The sequence below is a fragment of the Microcaecilia unicolor genome, chromosome 1 (assembly GCF_901765095.1).
Source record: "Microcaecilia unicolor chromosome 1, aMicUni1.1, whole genome shotgun sequence".
NCBI lineage: Eukaryota > Metazoa > Chordata > Amphibia > Gymnophiona > Siphonopidae > Microcaecilia > Microcaecilia unicolor.
In genome coordinates this window covers 321,546,192-321,572,939 of record NC_044031.1, presented here as the reverse complement: position 1 = coordinate 321,572,939, position 26,748 = coordinate 321,546,192, and the positions used below count along the sequence as shown (strand labels likewise).

The 26,748-nt window shown below is 45.3% G+C and overlaps 1 protein-coding gene across 1 annotated transcript in view; it reads left to right on the top strand.

Moving 5' to 3' along the window:
* The window catches only part of SSR1 (signal sequence receptor subunit 1), a 116,294-nt gene that overhangs the window by 10,450 nt on the left and 79,096 nt on the right, over window positions 1-26,748 (top strand). Inside the window, exon 2 of the mRNA XM_030208837.1 lies at window positions 19,184-19,302. Coding sequence (XP_030064697.1) covers window positions 19,184-19,302 — 119 coding nt within the window. The remainder of the gene's footprint in view (window positions 1-19,183; window positions 19,303-26,748) is intronic.

The following is a 26,748-nucleotide window of genomic DNA, read 5'->3' as shown; positions in this document are numbered from 1 at the left end:
AGTTCTGACTTAATTTGAAAACCAGTAGAGGAAGAAGAAGAAACAAACGAGTATGCCTCACCAATGCCTCCTGCTCAGCATTTGGGAGAAAGACGGACCTCTGGGTAGCAGTGGTTCCCATTCTCCTGCCCTTCTTTTTGCCCTAGGGCAAAATTCTGTAAGAGGGTTCCTCCCTAAATATTTGGGCCCTGGGTATTTGCCTACTTTGCCTATGCTGTAATCCTGCCCTGTGTTGAAGGTTCAGAATCTTAGCTGTCAAGATGACAGCTCACAATACGTGGTGTCACCCTTATTTTCCTTAGGTTAAGTGTAAGCTGCTCTGCCTGGCACCCTATGCTCTTCATGAAATTGGACTTAAATATCTTATGGGTGGGGGTGGGGAGTGTGTGCTGATGTGTTAACTTCTAGTTAAGCCCAAAATGTAGTGATTCTTGAATTGAGCAACTTTTAAATTGGTTAACAGACAGGGGGTCACGTGATGCACTGAGAGAGCAGGACGTGCGTCTCTTGCTCTCCGAGGCCCACCGCCGAAAATTGTCAGAAATCCCCTAGGAATATAACATTTAAACAAAAACTGTAACGGGCACCCCATCTAAAACAGCCATGGACAAATATGTGGAAACGGCGACCAAAATCCTGCCGGCGCGGAGCGTGAAAAAAGAGAAAAAACGCACATGGCGGAGGCCAGCGAATTGAAGGCCGCACCACAGAGCGGACAGAGCTTTTCCCCAGAACAGCTAGCACAACTCACGGCGGCAATGACCCAGGCGCTGGAGCCGAGGTTAGAAACACTATTGACTCGGGCGCTAGAGCCGCGCTTTGAAAAATTATCTACACAACTCGCTGGGTTTGAAAATGCACTGGCAGAGACAAAGCAAAGGACGGGAGACCTCGAACAGAGAGTATCCGACCTTGAAGACGCACAAACGCCATTACTGTCACAGATGGAAAATCTGCAGAAAACGGTGGGTAACCTAACAGATAAAGTTGATGAACTAGAAAACAGAGCACGGTGCAGTAATTTACGGTTAATTGGCATACCAGAGACAGTTGGAGACTCTGTGCTGGCCACGGTAGTGGAGAAATGGCTGACCTCGGAGTTCGCTCTGTCAGACCATGCCGGAGCACTATGCTTGGAACGTGTTCATCGTCTAGGCCGTATACAAGATGGCCGACAAACCCCGAGGCCAGTAATAGTAAAGATACATAATTATATCCACAAGATGGAAATTCTGCGAGGCTACAGACTCAAGAGAGATGAAACAAAATATGATGGTAAATTGATTCGCATCTTTCAGGATTTCTCAGCATCCTTACAAGAACGCAGAAGGAAATTTACACCGCTGTGTCGCCGCCTCCATGAGCTGCAGACTCAATTTATGCTTGTATATCCAGCGGTGCTGAGAATTCGCCAAAATGGAAAATGGCAGAATTATGAAAATGTAATGACAGCGCAGGAACATATTGCTAAACTGGAACAAAACAAACTAGAGCACATGGATAAACATCCCACTGAGGGAGGATTGCCCAAATAACGGAGACGTTAAGGTATGGAACATTATAAAAGTGAATATGGGGAGGTTAAAATACATCTGGACAGAGACTAGGCGGTGGGCCTCGAGCATGGCAGTGACTCCCTTATAATTTCAAGGCATGCTCGGGGACCGGGGATTAGAAAAAAGATTGCAGAGGACGCAAGGGAAGAGGGAAGGATTGTTGGGGATGGGAAGGGATAGGGTGGGATATGATCAACATGGGATAGTAGCAAGGAGTTCAGGGCACTTTAAGAATAAGGATTTAGAGACTGCATGCGAACAGAGGCTGTGGTGGAGAGAACGACTCTTGTGGGGCATTTGGGGTGTGGCTGGGAGCCCCGGATGCAGCAATAAAATGATATACCTGCGCAGCCAACCAAAACGAATTAACTCTTAGCAACAAATTGCGTGTGGTTTCCTGGAATGTGTGTGGCATTACGTCCCCCATAAAGCGAAAAAAAATATTGGCTGCCCTCAAACGCCATAAGGTGGGAGTTGCCTGCCTCCAGGAGACCAGACTATCAGAAGAGGAAAATGAGAAATTAAAGCGAGATTGGGTAGGGGAGATATTCTATTCACCAGCCACTGGTAGGAAAGGGGGAACAGCAATTCTAATACACAAAGCTTTAATGTGCACGGCCAAACTTGCATTCAAAGACATTTTGGGTAGATACGTTGGAATCCAAATCAATTTACAAGGAACGGAGACCCTCCTGGTATCTGTATATGGCCCTCATACAGCTGCAGCTAGCTTCTACTCTCAATTGCTAACACACTGCCAACAATACACACACTTACACATAGCGGTAGCGGGCGATATGAATCAAGTGATAGATCCGATGTTAGATAGGTCCACTCAGACACACACAAGCTTGACAGGAACCCCAACACTGTTGGACCTGTTTCTGCAAAAATTAGGATTGCTTGACCCATGGAGATTGCTGCATGGAGAGGAAAAAGACTACACACACACCTCGAGAGCGCATCGTTCACAATCCAGGCTAGACTATATTTTTGCCTCCCCGGGTTTGTTTCAAAGAGTAATAGAAGCCACGATAGGGCCAGAAGAAATATCGGACCACTCGATGGTGTGGTTGGATCTGGAGCCCACAGCTTATTTCAACCAGCCCCCTAGTTGGAGGTTTCCATCCTACCTACATCATTCAAAAGAGTTCCAGGAACACTTACAGGAAAGTTGGGAGGAGTATTGCATACATAATCAGGAACATATGGAAGACCCACTCTTGTTCTGGTCTGCAGCGAAGGCAGTACTAAGAGGGGGGATGATAGCCTTCGTCAGCAAGCGTAACGGAAGATCACACAGGGTATTGTAGACCTAGAGCGGAAACTCCGAACAGCAAAACAACAGTACAGTAGGCGACCTACACAAACACATTATGAAACTCTATTGTCAACAAAAACAGCGCTTAACAGTTTAATACATGAACGTACAACTCGCTCCCTACTTTATAGGAAACACCGCTTATACAAATTCGGGGACAGAACGGGAGGGATGTTGGTCCGTTTAATAAAAGGGATGCGCAAAAGCAATTATATAGCGGCTATATACAAACGCACGAAGGAAATAGCTACTAAACCAGAAGAGATAGCGAGGGTATTTTATAAACATTTTGCTACCTTATATAAGGGATCATTAGAATCGACAGATATGAGTGCAGCGATCCAAGCATACCTAGGTAAGGCACAAATGGGGAAGCTCTCAGAAGACCAATTGGCGTCCTTGCACAAACCAATAGAGGCTAGAGAGCCACACAGAGCAGTAGCTGCACTGAAACTACACTCGGCGCCGGGGCCTGACGGCCTATCGGGAGAGTTCTATAAGATGATGAAGGCCCAGATAACAAGACCTTTAATAGAGTATTTCAACACAGTGATAGAAGTGGGACACTTTCCACGCCACGCAAATACGGCACTAATAAGTTTGATATACAAGAAAGGCAGGGACCCATTACAGCCTAGTTCCTATAGGCCCATATCGTTAATAAATGTGGAGGCCAAGCTGCTGGCCAGAATATTGGCTGACAGGTTGGCGCCGCTGTTGCCTCGGATAATTCAAGAGGAGCAGGCTGGTTTCGTCAGAGGACGCCACTCGGTAAAAAACGTGCGGAAGCTGCTGTTGGCCACGATTGGGGCCTCAGAGGAGACACCCCCAGGGTTGATGGTAAGTCTGGACGCAGAGCGCGCATTTGATCGCGTACTGTGGCCCTTTCTGTTCGAAACCCTGAAATGGATAGGGCTGGAGGGGTGGTTCCTGCAGGCCATATCGACCCTATACACCGGATCGCGGGCTATGGTACTAGTGAACGGGGTCAAAACAGAGGAATTCGAAATACAGAAGGGGACACGTCAGGGATGCCCAATGTCGCCATTACTATTCTTACTAACTTTAGAACCGCTGCTTAACGAGATACGTACAAACAAAGACATACAGGGGATTCAGGTACAAGGAAGAGAGTTAAAAGTGTTAGCTTATGCAGACGATCTGATGCTGCTGTTGAGCCGTCCTCGGACTTCCTTGGATGGGCTCCTCGGCTCCATCATGAACTACGGAGCATTATCGGGTTTTCGTTTGAACCTCACCAAATCGCTAGCACTACCGTTGGGCTCGCTGCGGAGGCAGGACTGGAGGGGATCATTCCCTTTGCAGTGGGCGGAGGGGCAGGTTCAATATCTGGGGGTTACCATCCCATCCGATGTGAAAATACTATATGACAAAAATGTGCCTCCTATACTAGCACAGACAAAACGCGTGCTACAGCTCTGGGGAGAATTCCCGTTGTCCCTATCGGGGCGTATTAGTCTATTTAACATGATGATAGCCCCCAAGTGGCTTTATCTCTTCCAAATGCTGCCATTACACCTGAGATAAAGAGAAGAACGGGCATTAAATAAGATTACACAAGGGTTCTTGTGGCGGGGGAAGAGACCTAGACTCCCAATTCACACTATTCAAAAACCTAAGGCTCATGGAGGGATGGGTTTACTAAATATAAGATATCTAACAGAAGCGTGCTCCATGAGGCACATCAGAGATTGGTTGACTGGGCAGAGAGAATTTTCAAATACGCAACTGGAGATGTCTCTTTTCCCCACCACACACCTGGGTTGGTTACTGCATGCAGCCGGTAAGGGGATAGTGGCTAGAATAGGGAGTAATCCATTGATAACATCAGCAAAAGCGACATGGAGATGGCTTTGCAGGAGACATCACTTTGACTGGAGGACGACGCCATTCTTGCCCCTAAACAATAATCCAGATTTTCCAGAGGGATCCTCCTCAGTGAGCTTCAAAAGATGGAGAGACAAAGGAATACAATACCTATATCAACTTTTGACTGAAGAAGGAACTATACGACCCTTTGGGGAACTTAAACGAGAATATCAATTAACTCAAACAGATCAGTTTGCCTATCTACAAATTCAGCACTATTCAAGGGCATTGGGCTGGACGAACCTCAGTGAAGATGTACAGGACGTTCTGAACACGGCTTTGACACTGGGAGCACAAAACACTGTGCCCCTGCGATACCATCACAAGTTTTTACAAGACACCACGGAGGACATAGACTATGTTAGTAGAGCACAAGCCTGGGCCAAAGACTTGGAGGCTGAAATAACAGCAGAGATATTCAGAGAACACCTGAGACAGGCCCAGAGTCAAGCAGTTTACACGAGATACTGGGAACTTCAGTATAAATTTGCAATGCGACTATACGTTTCCCCAGCAAGAGCACTGAAAGCGGGGTTTGGAGAGTCGGGAGCATGCCCACGATGTGGACAGGGGCTTGCGACACTCGGCCATATGTTTTGGCAATGTCCCTGCGTGTCAGACTTTTGGTCCAGAATGCCGTCGGAAATCAAGATTTACTGGGGCCGTTCCATACGGAGCCATCCACTGATGCTGTTTGGGATCTATCAAAGTGTGAAACCTACATTACCAGGCTTTATAGCCTTTGTAAGACGATCAGTGTTCATTGGCAAAAAGACTATTTTGTTGAGCTGGCGGGAACCCACAACCCCGTCAATAGGCGTCTGGAGGACACAAATGATTGAACTACTGAAACTGGAAAGATGTGGAGTAACAGATTTCTCCTCCGAGGAGGGCAAGAAACTGGAAAAAATATGGGCGCACTTCTGGGATACATTGCAGCCAGCAGCAAGAAGCAGAATCCTAAATTAGTAATTTTTGTCAAGAGTCTGCAGCGTGCACATGGACTCCTAATAACTCACGAACTAATAAAGGGTATCAGTTTGTTGTTTGGGAGGAGGGGAGGGAAGGGTGGGAAAGGAGTTTATAGAGGTTGTAAGAGGAATAATAACACTGTTAACGACTAGCATCTATGTGAATGAATCCTCTTGCAATCATCCATTTCCTGTGTGTATTGTTACTTATTGGAAACCTAATAAAAATGAGTTAAATATAAATTGGTTAACATAGGACATTATTTAGGGTGATCCAAGATGGCTGCTGCATGTTGAGCTCTTCAAGGCTTTTCTGTTTCTTTTGGTTATTTTCACTTTATTATAGTCTAAAGTTAAAGGTGTAAGGGTTTTCCCCTCTGAGCCGTCTACCTCCTGGAGCTACAATGGATCCCTATGTGCAGCATCTTGGTCCGGGAGGACTTACCTTCGTGATTTACCTAGACTAGCAACATTTTCTCTGGAATCGATTTTTCAAGCAATCATTGATTTAGGTGAGACTTAATATTTTGATAAGTCAATTATGTAACAGTCTATGATATTAAAGAGTGACAAAAAATGAAATTGATTTAATATAGACTAATACTCAGTTGAAAAAATTTGAAGTCAGTATCCTCAATTAAAACTTTGAATCTGCACAGGCAAAGAATAATTTATTTCTCAGGTCAAGGTTGGATCCCTGGAAAATGCAATTAGAACTTGTAACCTATGAGTGCCACGTTTAATAACTGTGACTCCTAAGGATTTCTTAGGTATTTGAAGGAAGTTTTGAATGTTTCACCTGATGTGATTTCTCCCCATTAGTGAAGTTTACTCTCTTCTCTCTCAAAGAAGAATAAATGGAGGCTTTCAACTAGAGCCAATCTAAGCAAGTGAACCATTGGAGCCTCTAGATGTTTCCACTTTTATCAGAGCCCTCCTACTCTGATTTAGTTCAACCTGCAACTCTTGTTAGTATTTCTTGCATTGTCTTCAGATAAAGACTGGATATTATGTTTATTTCTTTGAAAATCGTGATAAAATATTTCTTATAAGTATGTTTTCTGAGGTATCTAAAGAAAGAGGAAAAGGAGATGCTCCTACTATCTGCTGTTCTACAATTGGGAGCATTGTTCTTTTGAAGTTCTCATGTAAATGATAAAATTTAGGTCACATAAATGTTCCCTTGTCATCCACCAGACCAGCCCAGACTAATGGGTTATGTCCATCCACCAGCGGAAGAAGACAGAGAAAATAGTTCAAAGTAATGCGCCCCTTAAGAGTATTGTGCAGCTTGGAATACTCAGTGTTTTCTTTGTCTCCTAGCGGATGGTGGCATGTTGTGCAGTTCCTGCCCTGGTTTGCCAGGGGTCAGTTGAGCAGGCTGTCTGTGAGAGCTTCTTGACTGCAATGGATGATATCCGGTGGTCCCTCATCCTTTAGCTTGAGTGACACCCGGTGATGCTAATTCCGCCCCCCCTCCCCCTTCGGCTCCACTCTGGTCCTGTGGACAGATTTGGAGAGTGATCCGAGACGCATTAGCTCATCCAAGGAGGCGTTTTGGGGCGGTTCTGCACGGCAAGTATTTGCCTTCACTTTTTGTTTTGTCCTGAGATAATTGTTTCTCATTTCCTTGCCTGCCATAGTTACCGGAAGAGTCTTGCTTTTCTCTTTGGGGTCGTTTTTGGTAGGGCGCCAACTCCCGTGCCCCCAGTATAGGAGCTACTGGTTTCTCTCACATTTCGGCAGGGCCGGTTCTGCCATCCATTTCTTCCCGCCTGGTGCTAGTGGCAATTTTTTTTATGCTGATGGTGGATGCTCCAGGAGGTGTGGCTCTAACAGTAATTTTTCTCCCGGGAGTCCGTTGGCTGTTTGGGTACCCTTTTGTGTTTGGCGGTTTCTTGCCTGTTAAAAAAAAAATTAATAGTTTGAGTGCAGCTCCTTTTTGTGTACTTTCGGTTAGGTGAGTGGGCATCGCGCTTTTTTGCATCGGCCTGCATCAACCCCTGGTGGCTCTTCAGTTTGAGATGGCCTTTCCTTCCCTAGGTGGTCCAGTCTCGCATGCATAGCTAGCTGGTCTCTGTGAGTGGCCTTGGGTGTGCTTTCAACAGAGCAGCGGTCGTTGTGCTTACCTTCCGTTGGTGTGTGGAGAATCCCGTGTTGGAGTGGCTGTGCTAAAGTCTGGGTTCAGTTCTGTCTAGACAGTGGACGGCTGCCGTACTGTGGTTGGGCTTCATCGTGTGTGTTCACTCTTTGTGACAGTTTTGTACCACTTGTCTTGCATTTAGGACGTCTGGCCTTTTTTCTAATGCTTACTTCCCAGCTTCGGTGCGGCCTTGTGGCCCTCTGGAGGGCCGGAAGGTGGCTCCTTTTTTTTTTTTTTTAGTGGATGCCTGACTCCCCTCTCTCCTGTTAATGGCTAGTGTCAGAGTGCTATTATATGGCCCTTATGGACTGCTTCCCTATTGCAGCCTTCCTCTGGCTGCCTTTTGGTGGACAACATACAGGCTGCTTTTGTAGCGGGGTTTGGGGTTCTTTTTGATACCACCATTGCTTTTCTGGCAGATGTTCATCTGTCTTCTGCCTGTTGATCGCATTTCCCTAGACTCAGTTCCTCATTTATTTCTTTAGCTTTGCCAGCTTCTGTTTTATGGCAGAATTGTGATGTGCTACCTCTTTGCTCCCTGAGGCTGGTTGCTTTCTGGCCAGGATCAACTGTTAGGTCCTAGCTTCTTTCTGCACCCAGAAATCTGGCTGGTGCTGCATACGAGTGACCTTTCCTTGCTGTTGCGGTATTCATTATTTGTATGCCCCCGTTGCTGTCTCTTGGGCATGGCATGTTTCAGCAAGTTGGGCATGGCTGCTATCTAGGTTTGTTGAACATGGCTCTGTCTCCAGCTGGTATGCATAGGCTTTGTCTCGAGTGGGGTCCCATGGCTGCTTATACCGAGCTCTCTCTCCACTCCCCTGGCGGTTGTGCAGCGGCTGTCTGTTGGTTCAACAGGACTAGTCTCCGGCTCAGTCCCTTCTCTGCATTTAGAGTACATCTACTCCTCTGGGGGTTGAGGAGGTGGTGTTCGCGTAGGCTTTGCGGTTGTGACTGGATCCTTCCCTGTCTTGTACCTCTATTTTACCTGTGAGGGTGAAGGATGCACTGCAGGACTCAGCCTCTGTTGGAGCTATGATTCTGTCTGTGTGCATAGCGCATGACTTCATTTCCTCTGTCTTCTGTATGAGCACACCCTGTTCTCTGGGTGTGCCAGTACAAAGCTTTGCTAGCTGTGCATCTTTCATTGGGCTTGCTCTGTGGAGCAGGGCCATAGTTCTGCTTGGGAGTTCTGCTATGGGGTTCCCAATTTGCCTTCCATGGCTTATGAACATGCTCCTTTTTTAATGTTTGTTTATTCCACACTTGATATACCTCCTTTTTGTCTGGGAGTTGGCCGTTTCTTGACTTCAGGCTGATCTCAGCATTTCGCTGGGTTCTTCCTGGTGGGGACTATTTCAGGCCGATCTACGTCTTTTGTTTTTTATTATTATTATTTTTTTTTTATATATAGAATACACATGCTTACAGTTCAGGCCTTTGCGGCTATTCGTCTTTCTGTACCGGCCACATAGAGGGTCTTCTAGGTCCTCCCTTTCCAGCCTGGTACTTTTTCTTCCATGGTTCCTTTACCTCACTGTTCTACTTTTTGCTTTTCTGTCCTAGAGTGGTTGTTTCCCCTTTTCTTCAAATGATATAGTACACGTTCCACTTGGCGTTGAAGCGATGCTTCCTCACCTCTACTTGGCACCTTCAGGACACGGCCTCCTCTGTTCTTCAGGGATGCCAATTTCCCGGTGTTTGCTGGTTCATCCCTTAACTAGATTCATGAAAAGTTTGTTTCATGTGAAACCTCGTATCAAACTGCCTCTGGTGGCGAAGGATCTGCATGTCATCCTAACAGCTCTCATGAAACCTCCATTTTGACCGCTTCATTCCTGTTATTTGAAATTCCTCACATATAAGGTAGTCTTATTAATAGGTCTTACTTTTGCCATGAGTCGGCAAGCTTCAATCCTTGGTGGCAGATCCTCCTTATACCAGGTTCTACCACGACAGGGTTGTACTCTGAACCCAGTCTAAATTCCGATACCACTCTAAAATGGTATCGGATTCCATCTCGGTTAATCTGTTGTACTGCCTGTTTTCTTCCCTAAGCCACACTATAATCCTGACGAAGCAGCACTGCATACCTTAGAATGTAAACATGCTCTAATATATTATCTAGAATATACAAAACATCCCAGCATTTTGTGTCCTTTGACCCTAACAGATTAGGGATAGCCATCACCAAACGCGCAATCTGAACTTGGCTGGCTGGCTGACTGACACTCTCTCTTGTATGCTGAGGCTGGGCTGATCTGATCCTTCATGGCCAGGTCACTGCTGACAACGCGAGAGCCATTGCAGCTTCAGTATCTCGTTTCCACTCTGCCTCCATTGAAGATATTTGCAAGGCAGCTACGTGGTCTTTTATCCACATCTTCACTGCTCACTACTGTCTGGAGCAGCATTCCAGGTGGGATAGCTGGTTTGGGCAAGAAGGGAAATGGGACTTGATATACTGCCATTCTGTGGTATTTTGCAACTACATTCAAAGCGGTTTACATATATACAGGTACTTATTTTGTACCAGGGGCAATGGAGGGTTAAGTGGCTTGCCCACAGTCACAAGGAGCTGCAGTGGAAATAGAACCCAGTTCCCCAGGATCAAAGTCCGCTGCACTATCCACTAGGCTACTCCTCCACTCAGTCTTGTAAAATTGTTTTACTACTTAAGAGCCAACTCTGCCTTCTGGTTATTTTATTTTTTTTTACCCCCCCCCCCCCCCCCCCCCCCCCACTAGGCTCCACTATCTCTTTATTTGCAGAAACTAATTTACATTGTGAGTCTGGTAGTTAGTGAATCCTCGGACAAAGCTCAGTTACATACCTGTAGTAGATGTTCTCCCAACCCCCCTTGGAGTTTTCTTAGCTTTATACAGTACTGCTGGTCCCGCGCTTGAGCATGAACTGGAAGACACTCACACATGTGCGATGGCGGCATTACCTCAAAAATGTAAAGTGACAGTGCACTTGGCAGTGTCCACCCCAGGCTTTGTGGATGATATTGCCCACAAGTGAGAATATATGCTTGCTGTCCTCAGTGCACCTGCTACAAGTAAATTGTAACTAAACACCTAGCTACCTGACTGGGGTTATCCCACAGCCAATTAGAGGATCTATCCCCAGCATAGCTCAGGTCCACCTCCACCTGCCGCCTGTGCTCTACACTAGCACCCTCCTCCCACCGACTGGATCACAACTGCCTCTGGGTGAGTCTCCCACTCTCAAATTATTCCCATTGATTTGTAAGTTACTGGATGCCACACTCCCAGTAGTCCCACAGATCCCAGAAAGCACTCGCAGACCCAACACACAAATCACCAGGATTCTTTATCAGTCCAGACAGGCAGAATCAACAAACTAAATATTGTTTATTGCTAGAACTTCAACTGTGAAACAGAAAAAGTGCAATCAGCAAAACAATAACAGGTAACAACTATGGATCAATTATAACACTAATTAAGCCGTTGTTGACTTTCTAAAAAGTATTTGGGAAGATTAGGAAATATGTTGCTCACAGATTATCAAATATAACTGATCACAGGGCCTACTACTACTACTAACTAGCATTTCTAAAGCGCTACTAGGGTTACGCAGCGCTGTACAATTTAAACATAGAAGGACAGTCCCTGCTCAAAGAGCTTACAATCTAAAAGACAAGAAAACAATCTAAAGACAAGACCTTAAAGACCCCATAATCTTAGACTTATGCCCACCAGGATACAAAATTACCCACTGGACAAGAAACGGAAAAAGAGGAGGAGGAATAGCCATAATATACAAATCCGAGTTCACCATCACAACCACAGCTGAATCCATTTTGCCACAACTTGAAATCGCATCGGTAAGAATTAACCACCCAAATCTGCAGGAACACCTTAACGCAGTCTTACTCTACAGACTGCCAGTCAACTGGCAAGATTCCCAAGCACACTTTATGGACTTTATCTCGAACACCCGTGTCACAACCTCAAACCTCATCATAATAGGAGATATCAACCTTCACCTCGAAGATCTTACCTCTTCAAGCGCTCAAGAACGCAGAGTTCCTACAACTGTGGGATCTTCATGGACCAAACACACAACCAACTCACACTAAAGGACACACACTAGATGTTATCACAAACGAATTCGATCCCAATTCAAACCTTACACTAACAGATACAAAATGGACACCCGCACCGTGGACAGACCATTATAAAGCATACATCTCCCTCCAATGGCGAACGAAAGACACAACTAACAAACAAGAACGAAAAACCTACACCACAAGAGGAAAAATAGACCCGGTAGTATTCTGGCAACAGATCTACCACAACGGATGGACAATGACGGCAGATACAAACCAGTTCCTCCTAGATTGGGACGATAGATGCAGATCAATATTAGACATCTTTGCCCCAACTCAAACTAGAACATCACACAGAAAACTCAATACCATGGTTCAATGAAGAACTGAAAAAACTTAAAACACAAGTTAGAAGGTTAGAACGTGCATGGAAAAAAGAGAAAGACGATCCCACACTCAACGCCTGGAAACAACTTCAAAGAAAATATAAATATACTATATTACAAAACAGAAATTGGACCAAACTACAAGGACAAACATAAACTCTTCCAACTCGTGAATAAACTACTAGATATCACACCAGTAACAACCAACAGCAAAGATATACCAGGAGCAGACAATCTTGCGAAATACTTCAATGAGAAAATCGTACAATTGTGACTTAAAATACCTGTCAGTACCATCGATTACGCCATACTCCTTGATTGTGTATACCCAGCAGACAGAACCTGGACCAACTTTGAGATATTATTGGAGGATCTCATCTCCCTAATGCTCAAAAGATTCGCCAAATCTCATTGCAAACTAGACATATGCCCAAACAACCTTATGACATCTGCCCTCAACAATTTATAACAGACCTAACAAATCACGTGAACTATATGTTACAAAATGGACTCTTCCCGAAGGAAAAAGGAAACATCCTACTCACCCCCATACCTAAAGATGCAAAGAAAAGTGCTAGTGAACTAACCAACTACAGGCCAGTAGCATCCATTTCCTTAATAACCAAACTAACGGAAGGGATGGTGACCAAATAACTCACAAACTACTTAAACAAATTCTCAATACTACACGACTCCCAGTCAGGATTTCGGTCTAACCATAGCACCAAAACAGTACTAGTTACTCTCATGAATAAGTTCAAACGATTGCAACTGGCAAAAATATACTACTTCTGCAATTTGACATGTCTAGCGTCTTTGATATGGTTGATCATGGTATATTACTAAATATCCTCGAGTACTTCGGAATTGGAGGCAACGTTCTCAATTGGTTCAAGGGGTTCCTGACCACACGATCATACCAAGTGACATCTAATTCGACTACTTCAGCCACATGGATACCTGAATGCGGAGTTCCACAGGGATCCCCCCTCTCACCGACCTTATTCAACCTAATGATGATACCCTTGGCCAAACTACTATCAAACCAAAACTTCAACCCATACATATATGCAGACGACATAACGATCTACATCCCATTTAAACAAGATTTAAAGGAAATTTCCAAAGATATCAACCAAAGCCTACATATCATGCATTCATGGGCAGATGCATTTCAATTGAAACTCAATGCAGAAAAAAACCCAATGCCTAATCCTCACCTCTCAACATAATACGAACAAATTTACCACCATTAACACACCAAAACTGAACCTTCCAATTTCGGATACCCTAAAAATTCTTGGAGTTACCATTGATCGACACCTAACCCTTGAGAGTCACACGAAAAACACAACCAAGAAAATGTTCCACTCAATGTGGAAACTAAAAAGAGTAAGTCCTTTCTTCCCAAGGACTGTCTTCCGCAACTTGGTACAATCAGTGGTGCTCAGTCACCTAGACTACTGCAACGCACTATATGCTGGCTGCAAAGAACAAATAATCAAGAAACTTCAGACAGCTCAGAACACTGCAGCTAGACTCGTATTCTGAAAAACAAAATATGAAAGTGTGAAACCCCTACGAGAAAAGTTATACTGGCTCCCACTTAAAGAACGCATCATGTTCAAAATATGTACCCTAGTTCACAAAATCATTCACGGAGATGCCCCAGCCTACATGTTAGACCTGACTTACCACCCAGGAATGCTAAAAAATCATCCCGCACATTCCTCAATCTTCACTTCCCCAACTGTAAAGGTCTAAAATACAAACGCACGCGTCAACCTTTTCCTACTTGAGCACACAATTCTGGAACGCATTGCCGCGCAGCCTGAAAACGATCTACGAATTAACTTCCGCAAACTACTGAAGACCCATCTCTTCGACACGACATACCACAAAGATCAACAAATGTGAACTTCTAAACACATATCCAGAATTGTCTTATAATATTTGCTTGCTATACTACTATCATGCTCTATCCTGCAATACTAAATATCTATTTTCTTATGTACTTCCAGTATTCATGATGTAATGTAAACCACATTGAGCCTGCAAAGAGGTGGGAAAATGTGGGATACAAATGCAATAAATAAATAAATACAAATCTGTCTTTTCCCAGACTAAGACTGGGGGAAAAAGCCAGTAAAATCAAGTGAAAATGAGCTCCTGGGCCAATCTGCAGGCTGCCTTTCCAAAAGGGTGTGGATTTTTTTTTTCCTGCTTTCAGCCACCAAAGAATCAGGCAGGGGTTCTCAACCCAGTCCTCTGGACACACAGCCACTAAGGTTTTCAGGATACCCACAATGAATATGCATGAGATAGATTTGCAGGCCCTACCTCCATTGTATGCAAACCTATCTCATGCATATGCATTGTGGGTATCCTGAAAACCTGACTAGCTGTGTTTTCCAAGGACTGGGTTGAGAACCATTGACTCTAGGTAACATAAGCCTCCCAAACTCATCCTGAGCAATAGAAGAAAGGCACACCGTGGCCCAGGTCACCCTGAGACTGGAATCTGGTGTGGTCCACAGAGTCTAAATTTGTATGTGCATAGCCTCATGTACAGGGAATGTTTTAGGTGGGTTCCAGTGTGCTAGCCATCCCAGGACTGTAGAGACTGAGGGGTTTAGTGACTCTGAGCTACTAAAATTGAGAACCTCCAAAGCCTTAGTCATAAAGGAAGTTAAGGTCTCCTGGGGGAGGGGATGTTAACAGTTGTAGGAACAGCCTCCTCTATCGGCTAGAGTCTCACTCTTCTCAACTCCCACAGAAGACAGTGAAGCTGCTGCCAGGCCTGATGCACAGTGAGGAGAAGATGGAGGGGCCCAAGAATCTGCCTCAGAGAGGTTCAAAACATCTTCCTTCACTCACAATCATTTGTAGAGGTCAAAAGGTTTGCAAGAACCCAGAAACATTCAACTGCCACTGCGCGAGATAGGCAGAAGACTGTGTATGCTGAGGAGACCTCTGCAGAATATAGGCGATGCACTGAAAAAACAAACATGGGGGGGGGGGGGGGGGGAATAGACAGCAGAGGCCAAGGAGTTAATATACAGTCAGAAACCTTACCTGCATGTGTATACGGTACAGAAATATGCCCAGCTTGACGAGGCAGCATGTATCCTGCAGCTGTGGGAACCAGCCATGTTGATTTTGAAATGGCTGCGGGAGCCTGAAAAACTGCATCCGAGAATGTCGGCTGAAAAAAGAGAGAGGCCATGATTGCACTGCGTGGGAAGATGAGGGTTCGCCTACCAAAAAGGCTGCTCTTCTAAAATTCCTTCAAACCACTCCACCGACATTTCCCCAACACTGCTCTCTGCTTAGTGTAGTAAGAGCAGCGCTGACAAGGCTCTGCAGTCATTGCAAGGAAAAGTGAAATTGCGAGTAAGTGGAAGGAGAAAAATGTAAAGGAACACTCGCCAAATCTCCAGGATCAGGTTTTGACTCGCCACTGTGGCCCAGGGCATACTGGTAGCAGCAGAGGCAACCCCATCCAACATCCAAGTACCCACATAAGCAGGCAAAACTGCTGTAATCCTCCTCCTTTTTTTTTTTTTTTAATATATATATTTCTCCCTCCCCCCCTTTTTTTTTTTACATTTTTGAAGCACTGTGAGGAAGGAGAAAGTGACTGGATAGGGGTGGGGGAGGGACCTGGCACCTCCAGGTATACCCCCTAAAGCCGGCACAGCTTAGCGTAAGCCGCCCCCCCCCCCCCCCCCAGGCTCTACTGAACCGGGAAACCCAGAACAGGAGTGGAGGAGTGGCCTAGTGGTTAGGGTGGTGGACTTTGGTCCTGAGGAACTGAGTTCGATTCCCACCTCAGGCATAGGCAGCTCCTTGTGACTCTGGGCAAGTCACTTAACCCTCCATTGCCCCATGTAAGCCGCATTGAGCCTGCCATGAGTGGGAAAGCCCGGGGTGCAAATGTAACAAAAATAACAAAATAAAAAAAAAATGACAAGAATGAAACCAGGAGCTTGCGACACATGTACTAGGCTGCGCATTTGTTTGCTATTCTCTAAACATCTTACAAAATATTACAAAATACTATAGAAAAATTGGACAGGAATCAGAGAATTAAGTCTTTTATTACTTGCACAGCATCAGATATCAGTGGCAAGTTATAACAAACTTACAAAATCTAACATCAGAACCTCTGGTAATTATAAATAGTCAGACTAATTACATAAAGAAGAGAAAAAGGAGGAAGGAAAGTTTATTCGTCATACAAAGGTCACAGAACAGAGAGAAAGAAAGGAAGGAAGAAAGAATGGATGAAAAAGATTCTTAGCTATTGAGAGTGTTTTTATAAAGGGGGGAGAGCATCCCCTTCGGGGAAAAAAAAATAGGCCATTGGACGGATCTGAAACTCTCTTTCCAAGCATGACTAGTTTTTCAGAGTTTCTTTGTCCGCAGCGTGGTTTTATAGGCTGTGATGAGCACCCACCTCTCCTCTACCCTGGACCCAATCATAGGTGCTGCATATGTGCTGGAGACTTGTAATTGGGTCGTTCATATGTGCTGGAGGCTTGCAATTGATCTCCTTGCCATACCTTTTCTCAGTAAATTACATCTGTAACAAGTTATACCAGGTAGCTGAGTTGCCCTAGCAACGGGAGGCACCATCAGAGTTAGTGACCAGTCAGAAATTCCTTCATGTGGCTGACAGTAAAGAAAGACGGGGGTAGGAAATAGTGCAACATACCTGAAGTAGAACATCATAGCTAAAACTTATAGACACACACCATCCACCACCTGCTGGAGATAAATATATACTGACTAAACAAGGAACATCATCCTATTACTCCTGGAATTCTGCGCGATTGCCGAGTGCAGAATTTGCGCAGAATTCTGCATTTTTATGCAGAATCTGCGGTTCGAGGCAGGCTCGCTGGCTCCCTCACTGTCCTCCCAGGCCTACCTGAGTACATTCTGGTGCTCTAGTGGTCCGTTTGGGGGCAGGAAAGAGCCTCAGTCTGTCCTGTCCGCTACCGCTGCTCTCTGGCTTGTGCTGCCGATTTTTCAAAATAGCCACTGAGACTTCAAGCAATAATCTCATGAGACTGCTGCAGGAAGTCTTGGAAAAAGAAGCGGCACCAGCCCAGAGCAGTGGCAGCGTGCAGGAAAGAGGGGGGCTCTTTCCTGACCCAAAGAAGTACTCCCATGCGTCTCCTCCTGCTCCTACATCACGGGTGAGTGCAGGGGCAGGCTGAAAAAAATATATATTGATGGTATGTGGGTGCTGGGAGGGAGCATTTTTTTTAAATGCTATGTGGGGGTGGGTAGGAGGGGGGCAGGCTGTAAAGATGAAGACTATCAGGCTTATTTTTGAAAGAGAAGGACACAAATCGGAAGATGGGCGTCCTTCTCACAGGTTCGCCCAAATTGGCATAATCGAAAGCCGATTTTGGATGTCCCTAACTGCTTTCTGTCGCAGGGACGACCAAAGTTCCCGAGGGCATGTCGGAGGCATAGCAAAGGCGGGACTTGTGCGTGTCTAACACATGGGCGTACTGAACCCATAATGGGGGAAAAAAAGGGCATCCCTGACGAGCATTTGGGCGACTTTACCTGGTCCTGTTTTTCTTATAACCAAGGCACAAAAAGGTGCCTGAACTTACCAGATGACCACCGGAGGGAATCGTGGATGACCTCCTCTTCCCACCCTCAAAAAAGAACTTTAAACATCTTTTGTGCCGGCCTCTATGCCAGCTTCAAATGTCATACTCTGGTCCATCGCAGCAGTATGCAGGTCCCTAGAACAGTTTTAGTGGGTGCAGTGCACTTAAGACAGGCTGACCCAGGCCCATCTCCTCTCCCCACTTGTTACACTTGTGGTGGTAAATGTGAGCCCTCCAAAACCCACCACAAACCCACATCTAGGTGCCCCCCTTCACCCGTAAGGGCTATGGTAGTGGTATACAGTTGTGGGTAGTGGGTTTTGGGGGGGCTCAGCACACAAGGTAAGGGAGCTATGTACCTGGGAGCTTTTTCTGAAGTCCACTGCAGTGCCCCCTAGGGTGCCCGGTTGGTGTCATGGCACTACGAATGCTGGCTCCTCCCACGACCAAAGGGCTTGCATTTGGTCGTTTCTGAGATGGGTGTCCTTTGTTTCTATTATCGCCGAAAATCAGAAACGACCAAGTCTAAGGACGACCATCTCTAGGGATGACCTAAATGTCAAGATTTGGGCATCCCCGGCCGTATTATCGAAACAAAAGATGGACGTTCATCTTGCTTCGATAATACGGGTTTCCCCGCCCCTTTGGCGGGACGTCCTGCAAGGAAGTCCTCAGGAAAACTTGGGCACCCCTTTCGATTATGCCCCTCCACATGTGGGTGCAGGGAGAGGGCTAGAAAAAAAATATGGATGCTATGGGGGCTGGGAAAAATATGGATGGTACGGGGAGAGGGGAAGTATTGGTTAAATTATGACAAAGTTGCAGAATTTGCAGACAGAATTTTTTTGATTTATTTGTGGCGTAGAATTCTGGCAGGAGTACGCCCTATAAGACCAGCTTCAGTGCTCTCTATTTCCACCTGCTGGAATTCTACTTAGCACTTCCACCTGCTGGAATTCCTTAGCACTTGCAGCAGATGAATCCAGAAACTTGAAGATGTTCAAGTTTCTGGATTCATCTGCTGCAAGTGCTAAGGAATTAGCTTTATAGTAGAATACTGGCAATCAAGCTCAGCTGCACCACCTAAGGCTTGAGGTTGGGATAATAGTTATTTTGTTTAGCCTGCTATTAGGGGACTTCCTAGTGATCTGGTAGGAAAAGAAACAAATGGCAAGTCTAAATCTCACCATTTACTTCTTGTTTTAAAGGTTCAAGTACACTAGTTGCAGCACAAGATCCTACAGAGGATGAAGAAGCAGTAGGAGACTCTGTAGTAGAAGATGAAGATGATGAAGCTGAAGTTGAAGAAGATGAAACAACGGATCTGGTAAATTTTTACTATATTGAAAATGAAGTGATAGCAATACTCATTCTTATGCTGTTTGAGCCAACAATCTGAGGAATCTGAAAAATGGATATAGTGAATGCCAAGCCCAGTTGCCTTTGCCTTCTCTGTGCTTTAGTCATTTCCCTTTCTTGGTCTTGACTTTCCTCTGCAGTGAAAGAGATCTGCCATCTGTATAGGCTTGACCACTGGAGGTTTCTTTTTACATAAGAACATAATATTTTTTTTTTTGTTACATTTGTACCCCACACTTTACCACTCATGGCAGGCTCAATGCAGTTTACATGGGGCAACGGAGGGTTAAGTGACTTGCCCAGAGTCACAAGGAGCTGCCTGTGCCTGAAGTGGGAATTGAACTCAGTTCCTTAGGACGAAAGTCCACCACCCTAACCACTAGGCCACTCCTCCACTCCTAGGTAAGACCTAGCCCAGTATCTTGCTTGTAAGATGGCTAATCCAGGTCACAAGTTACCTGGCAGAAACTAAGTAGTAGCAGCACTCCTTGCTATCAGTCCCAGGGCAAGCAGTGGCTTCCCCATGTCTATCTTGATAGCAGACAATGGACTTTTCCTTCAGGAACTTGTCCAACCTTTTTAAACCCAGATATGCTAACCGCTGTGAGCACATCCTATGGCAATGAGTTCCAGAGCTTAACTATTGGGTGAGTGAAAAAATATTTCCTTTTATTTGTTTTAAAAATATTTTCATCACTTTGCATTTGTCCACATTACAGTTTACTAGGGTCTTGTACAATTTTTCACAGTCCACATATGTTTTAACAACTGACTAGTTTTATGTCATCTGCAAATGTAATCGCCTCACTTGTCATTCTGATTTCTAGAGCATTTATGAATGTTAACTAGCACAGGTCCCTGTACAGATCCCTGGGGTCTCTTCCATTGCAAAAAAAAAAATGGTTATTTAACCCTACCTTCTGTTTTCTATCCAATACCCAGTTTCTAATCCACAACAGGATATTGCCTCCTATCCCATGACCATTTAATTTTATCAGGAGTCTGTCAAAAGCTTTCTGAAAATCTAGATACACTACATCAGTTGGCTCACCTTTATTGACATGTTTATTCACATTTTCAAACAAATGAAGCAAATTAGTGAGTCAAGACTTCCCTTGGCAGAATCCATGCTGGTTCTGTCCCATTAAACCATGTTTGTGTTCCGTAATTTCGTTTCCAGTATTTTGCCCGGCACTATGTCCCATTAAACCATGTTTGTGTTCTTTAATTTTATTCTTTATAAATAGTTTCCACTGTGTTGCCTGGCACTGAAGTTGGGCTTACCGATCTGTAATTTCCTGGATCACCCTTGGATTCCTGTGTGTTTTGTTGTTGAAGTTGTTGTTTTTTATAATCTGCATTACACTGGCCACCTTCCAATCTGCAGCTACTATGGACAATTTTAATGACAGGTTACGGATTACCAACAGCAAATCAGCAATTTCATGTTTGAATTTTCAGTACCCTAGGGTGCAAGCCATACTGTCCAGGTGATTTGCTACTCTTTAATTTTGTCGATTTTGCTCAGTACATCTTCCAGGCTCACAGAGTTTTCAGTTGCTTTGCATCTTCACCCTTGAAAACCATTCTGTACAGGAAGATCTTATGTAAAGACTGAAGCAAAGAATTCATTCATTCCTCAGCGCAGGCAGTAGATGAATCCAGTAACTGGTGGGTTGTGTCCATCTACCAGCAGGTGGAGATAGAGATTACAAGCTGTAGTAAGTGATACTGGATGACCAGCCCCTCCATCAGCCAGTATATCTCTTATCTCCAGCAGGAGGTGGACGACTTACCACCATCCCCTGGATTCTTCAAGACTGAGACTATTCCTGAGCTCTTTTTTGGCCAGTTGAGTTTGGGGTGTTTGGCCACTTGGAACCATCCTTAGGGGCATATCTGTCTGGGTCCCTGCCTCACCCTGTGTCCCCTTGTCTCCCTGCAGGTTTTCTGGCTGTTCCCTTCCCTTCCTTACCAATTAAAAAAAAAATACAATTTATTGAGCTAGGGAGCAGCAGGAACTATTCACATAGTGAGTTTCCCGATCAGATTCCACTGCGGTGTGCTCTTATTAACCTGCTGGGTCTGCTTGGTAGCAGGTGTGCTTTGGAAGGCGTTGCCCGGGCCGCCTTTGTTTGGTAAGTGCCTTGGTTTCTGTTTTCTTCTTCCCGCAGTGGGACGTACAGTAATAGCAGCAGAAATTGTGAAACGGTGTTCTCGCTGTAGGAGCCGAAGCTCCACGAAGGGGCTGTGCTTGGTGGGCTGTTAGAGCCTTAGCAGGGGGATGGTTCACGCTCCATTTTGTCTCCCTCTCCCAATGTGGCTTCTGCCTGTCAGCTGATGATGGTTTCAGAGCTGGTGCACAGTGGCAGTTTGGCAGATGTTTCAGTCCTTCCTGCGGGCCTCCCTTCACTTTGGCGGCTACTTTGGGCTCTACTGTGGGGGGGGGGGGGGGGGGGGGGGTCTGGGGAAGCTTTCTGTCCAGAGTTTGTTCTTCTCCTGCATCAGGCCTATATGTTAGAAGGCAGCAGCGGAGTTGTTGGGACTTGTTTCTCACTCAGCCTGAGGACCCTATCCTAAAGAGGAGGTGAATTACCTCTCTTTCGGTGGTGGCGTTGTTGGGTCCTGGTACCCCGCCTCCTTCGGTTACCGCATTCTCTGGGGATTCCCTCCGTCCCTCCCAGGTGGATGAGCTAGAGGAGGGCGATTTGGGCCAGGAGGAACCTAATGACCCTACGGCTGTCCACATGTTCCATAAGGACGAGCTGCTTATTCTCATCTCTTATGCCTTAGCAGCTTTGAATATTGATGACTGGAGGCGCATGCTGCTGCCACGGTCAGTCCTAGAATGCCCAGCACAAGAAAACCTTCTAAAGCATTTCCTGCGGACAAGGCCATCCGGAGTTTATTTCAGCTCAATGGTCGGACCCTGATAGGAGCCTCAAGATCTCTAGAGTGATGTCACACCTTTATCTGGTGGTCGTGGACCAGGCAGAGAAAGTTTATTCTCCCTTCTGTGGATGCTCTGGTAGCAGCGGTTACCATGAAGACTACCCTTCCAGTGGGAGAGTGTGTTGCACTAAGGATACGCAAGACCACTGCCTGGCGGCTTCTCTCAAGCGTGCCTTTGAGGTATCTGCGTTGGCTCTTCAGACCTCGATTTGTAGTTTGTACATGGCCAGGGCCTGCCTCAGTTGGCTTCTACAGGCTCTGGAACAGGACCAAGAGGCAGCCTCCACATTGGGGTCCCTTGTACCCCACATGGATTCTGGACTGGCTTACCTCGCTGTCTCCCTGTATGATCTGGTCCGGACTGCAGCTAAACAGATGATATTGGCGGTTTCTTGTCTCCAGTTGTAGCTACACCATTGGGCAGCGGATTTGGTGTCCAAGCTGCGACTCCCTAGGTTGCCTTTTTGTGGCAAGCTCCTTTTTGGAGAGGATTTGGAATGAATAAGGATTTGGGGGACTCCAAAGGTCAGCGTCTCGAGGATAAGCCCAAATCTGTCCTGCAGACTGGTTCTGCGAGACCTCATTTTAGAGAGACTCGTCATTACCAACCTAGTCATCCTAGGGCAAATCTCCAGCGCCCCTGGTTTTGACACTCTTCCATCTTCCTTTCGAGGAGATAAGCAATCCACGTGTCCAGGAGCTGCAGGTCGCTTTTCCCAATGATGGGGCGCCGGCCCGCTTTCCGGTATTCAGAATAGGGGATCAGCTGGCTTGGTTTAAAAAAAAAAAAAGTGGGCCAAGATTACCTTGGACCAATGGGTATTGGATGTTATCAAAGACGGCTACAAGCTAGAATTTGCTTTGCCCATAGGCGACACATTTTTAGGTTGCGTTCTGCCACTGCCTTCAAAAGGGCGACACTAGAAGCCACTCTTCACTCCCTCTTGGAGATCGGGGCTGTGGTGCCAGTACCTCCCCTGAGACTTGTGCAGGGCGGTATTCCATTTATTTCATGGTGCCTCGTAAAGGAGGGTCTTTTCGTCCTAGTCTTGATCTCCAGAAAGTGAACCAATTATTAAAGATCCAACATTCTTGCATGGAGTCTGCGGTCTGTTGTGGCAGCAGTTCAACTGTGCAAGTTTCTGATGGCATTGGATCTCAAGGAGGCTTATCTTATTCCTATTTGGCCCCCGCACCAGTGTTTCCTCCATTATTTATCACATTTATACCCCACATTTTCCCACTTAATTGCAGGCTCAATGTGGCTTACACAGTACCTTAGAGGCGAGCTCTAGACCGGTAGAATACAAAATGGAGTACTTATCACATAAGAATCAAGTGTATCAAGCACAAAGGATTGAAGGAAGGGAAGGATATAAGTGTCTAATATGGGCCATGGTTTTGCTGTGTCGCAGGATGTAGGCATTTAATTTGGATCCAGGGGGTATGCCTTCTTGAAGTCGGTTTTCAATGATTTCCTGAAGTTAAGATGGTTGTGGATTGTTTTCACAGCTTTAGGCAGTGCATTCCATAGTTGTGTACTTACATAAGAGAAGCTGGATGCATAGGTTGATTTGTATTTGAGACCATTGCAGTTAGGATAGTGTAAATTTAAGTAAGTACGGGAAGATCTGGTTCTGTTTCTGGATGGTAAATTTATTAGGTTTGACATATATCCTGGAACTTCGCCGTTAATAATTTTGTGGACCAGGGTGCAGACTTTAAAGGTAATACGTTCTTTGGTGGGAAGCCAATGTTTTCCGTTGCCATCTCCAAGGAGACCAGGACCTCTGAGGCACCCAGATCCCCTCTGCTGCACTCAGAAGCCACAATGGGGCTCCTGATGGTCTTCTGGGGCCCCCAAGGGGGCGAACCAGCATCCACATGCAGGGTGTGTGAATTCTCAATTGCATCTGCCCATCACAGGTCCGGCCTCAGAATGGCGGCTGTGACCCCTAGCACCACTCTTGTGGTGGGCCATCTTGAAGTTGCTCACAGTGAGCAGTAGCGAGTGGGCAGCTTCAGGGTAGGGGGGGGGGGGGCAGCTCACATTGGGCCTAGTGTTTTGCTGATGGGAGGAGGACACCCAAAAGCCTTTGATGCTACCCAGAGATGAATCGGGCACCAGTCGATATTCAGACTGGTGCCCGGTTACCTCCACAGGTAAAGTTAAGACAGCCTAACTTATATTAATCCTGTCCTAATTTTAGCTGCTTACTTAACCATATGGTGGTAAATATACTGCAGCTAACTGGCTCCTCTCAGGTTCCGCCCAAGCTCCACCCACAGACCACCCTGGCACTAATCAGACAGTGCAGGTGTGATTAGTGGCGATATTCAGTGGCACTGTCCAGATAAGTGCTGCTGAATATTAGCACTTAAGCGGATTTTTAAATGGGCAGAAGCCTTTGAATATTTGGTTTATTTTAGACTAGAAGCATAGTAACTAACTAGTTTATACAGCTGGCAATTGATTTTCCATTATCCATGCAGTTTTAATTTTAGAATAAAAGTTTGGCTTTGAAAATAAAGCTCTGTTCAAATATTAACATTTTTTGTTTTGGAAGCTTGCATACTTAGTTTAATGTTCATATTTTACTAATTTCAGAGCTAAACAGATGACTGTATAATAGTATAACAATGATATACCATACATAGTAACATAATAACATGACAGCAAATAAAGACCATCGTGGCCCATCTAGACAGCCCAGTAAGAAAGTTAGGGCTTTAATACAACTTACTCCTGCTAGAATTCTGCACAGCAGAATTCCCAAGCCTCGCAGGATTTGCCATTTTTTCCCCACAGAATCTACCACAGGAATGGTGGCCGCCCACTTTAACACCCTGGAGGTCTAGCAGCGTCTTCGGGGACACGAAAGAACCCCACTCTTTCCTGCCTGCTGCAGTTGCTCTTGGCCGGTACCGCCTCAAATGGTAATCTCATGAGGCTTATACAGTCACAAAAGAGAGGGAAAACAGCATACAAATACAACAAGGCAAACAAAAAAAGCAAACACTGGGCCTTCAGGATTGAGAAAAATGTAGTCCTTTAATATCACAAATACCCGACACGGTATTCTGGAGAGAATGTGGGAGGGATTTCCAGAGTAAGGGGGCACTGCAGAAAAAAGCTGCGGAGTTTTACCCCGATTGTTTCACTTACCTCTTGCGCCACAGTTTGCAAGTTGACCGATAGGAGTTTATTGACCCCTGATGCAGGCGGTTGTACGCCGAAACACGGCCCGTGTCGGGTATTTGTGATATTAAAGGACTACATTTTTCTCAATCCTGAAGGCCCAGTGTTTGCTTTTTTTGTTTGCCTTGTTGTAATCTCATGAGGCTGCCAGAAGTCTCAGTAGCCATTTGGAAGTGTTGGATTATTTGTAGTAAATAATTAGCAGATTTTAGTACACACAGCTTCAGCTTTAGAAATGTTAATTTCTTTCTTCATCTCTCTCTCATTCACCCCTGAATAATTCACTGCTGAGTCACTTTAAAGTTGAAGTAACAAAACATCTGTTTACTCACAGTTTGTAGTTAGATTATAATCAGACAGGCTTATATATACATATTACTATACATTTGTATTATCAGCTCCTTCCATGTGCTTAGATGGTAATGGATGCTCACACCACCATAGATCCTCTCAGGTTAGGAGAGATCATGAGCTCCATGTGCTGCATCTGCTGCATCTGCCCCCACAGGAAGTTGCATAGCTGTGTGACCTCTCTAAGTAATTCACATCAGAGGTCACAGAGTAATCACAGAGAAATAATAGGTGACAGGCAATGCATGTAAAATACAATTACATTCCAACAAACCCCTTCTCATGCATAACTGTCATGCAATTATTTATTCATACAAAGTCCAAGCTTTATACGCAGATTCACAAAATGTTCTCTGGGTAACGGTTTGGTCATGATGTCAGCTGTCATCTCACTGGTGTGACAATAGTGTAGACTGATGACCCCTTCTTTTGCCAACTCTCGCACGTTGTGGTATTTCGTTGCGATGTGCTTGGTGCGTGACTGAACCTTGTCATTCTGTGACAGTCGGATGCAGCTCTGATTATCTTCCATTATCTGGATTGGTCTCTGTTCAGCTATTCCGAAATCCAGCAAAAGTTTTTCAATCCACATCAGTTCTCTGCACGCTTCCGATACGGCCACATATTCAGCTTCTGTAGAAGACAAACTCACAATACTTTGTTTATGACTGGCCCATGAAATTTGTACATTTCCATACATAAACACATATCCACTTGTGGATTTATAATCAGAATGATCCCCTGCCCAATCTGAATCACAGTAACATATTAGTTTTGGATTACTATTGGCTGAAATCTTTAATTTACAATCAATGGTACCCTTTAAATACCTTACCATCCTTTTAACTGCAGTCCAATCTGATTTGGTAGGTGAGCTGACCCTTCTGCTCAAAATTCCTACTGCATTTGCTA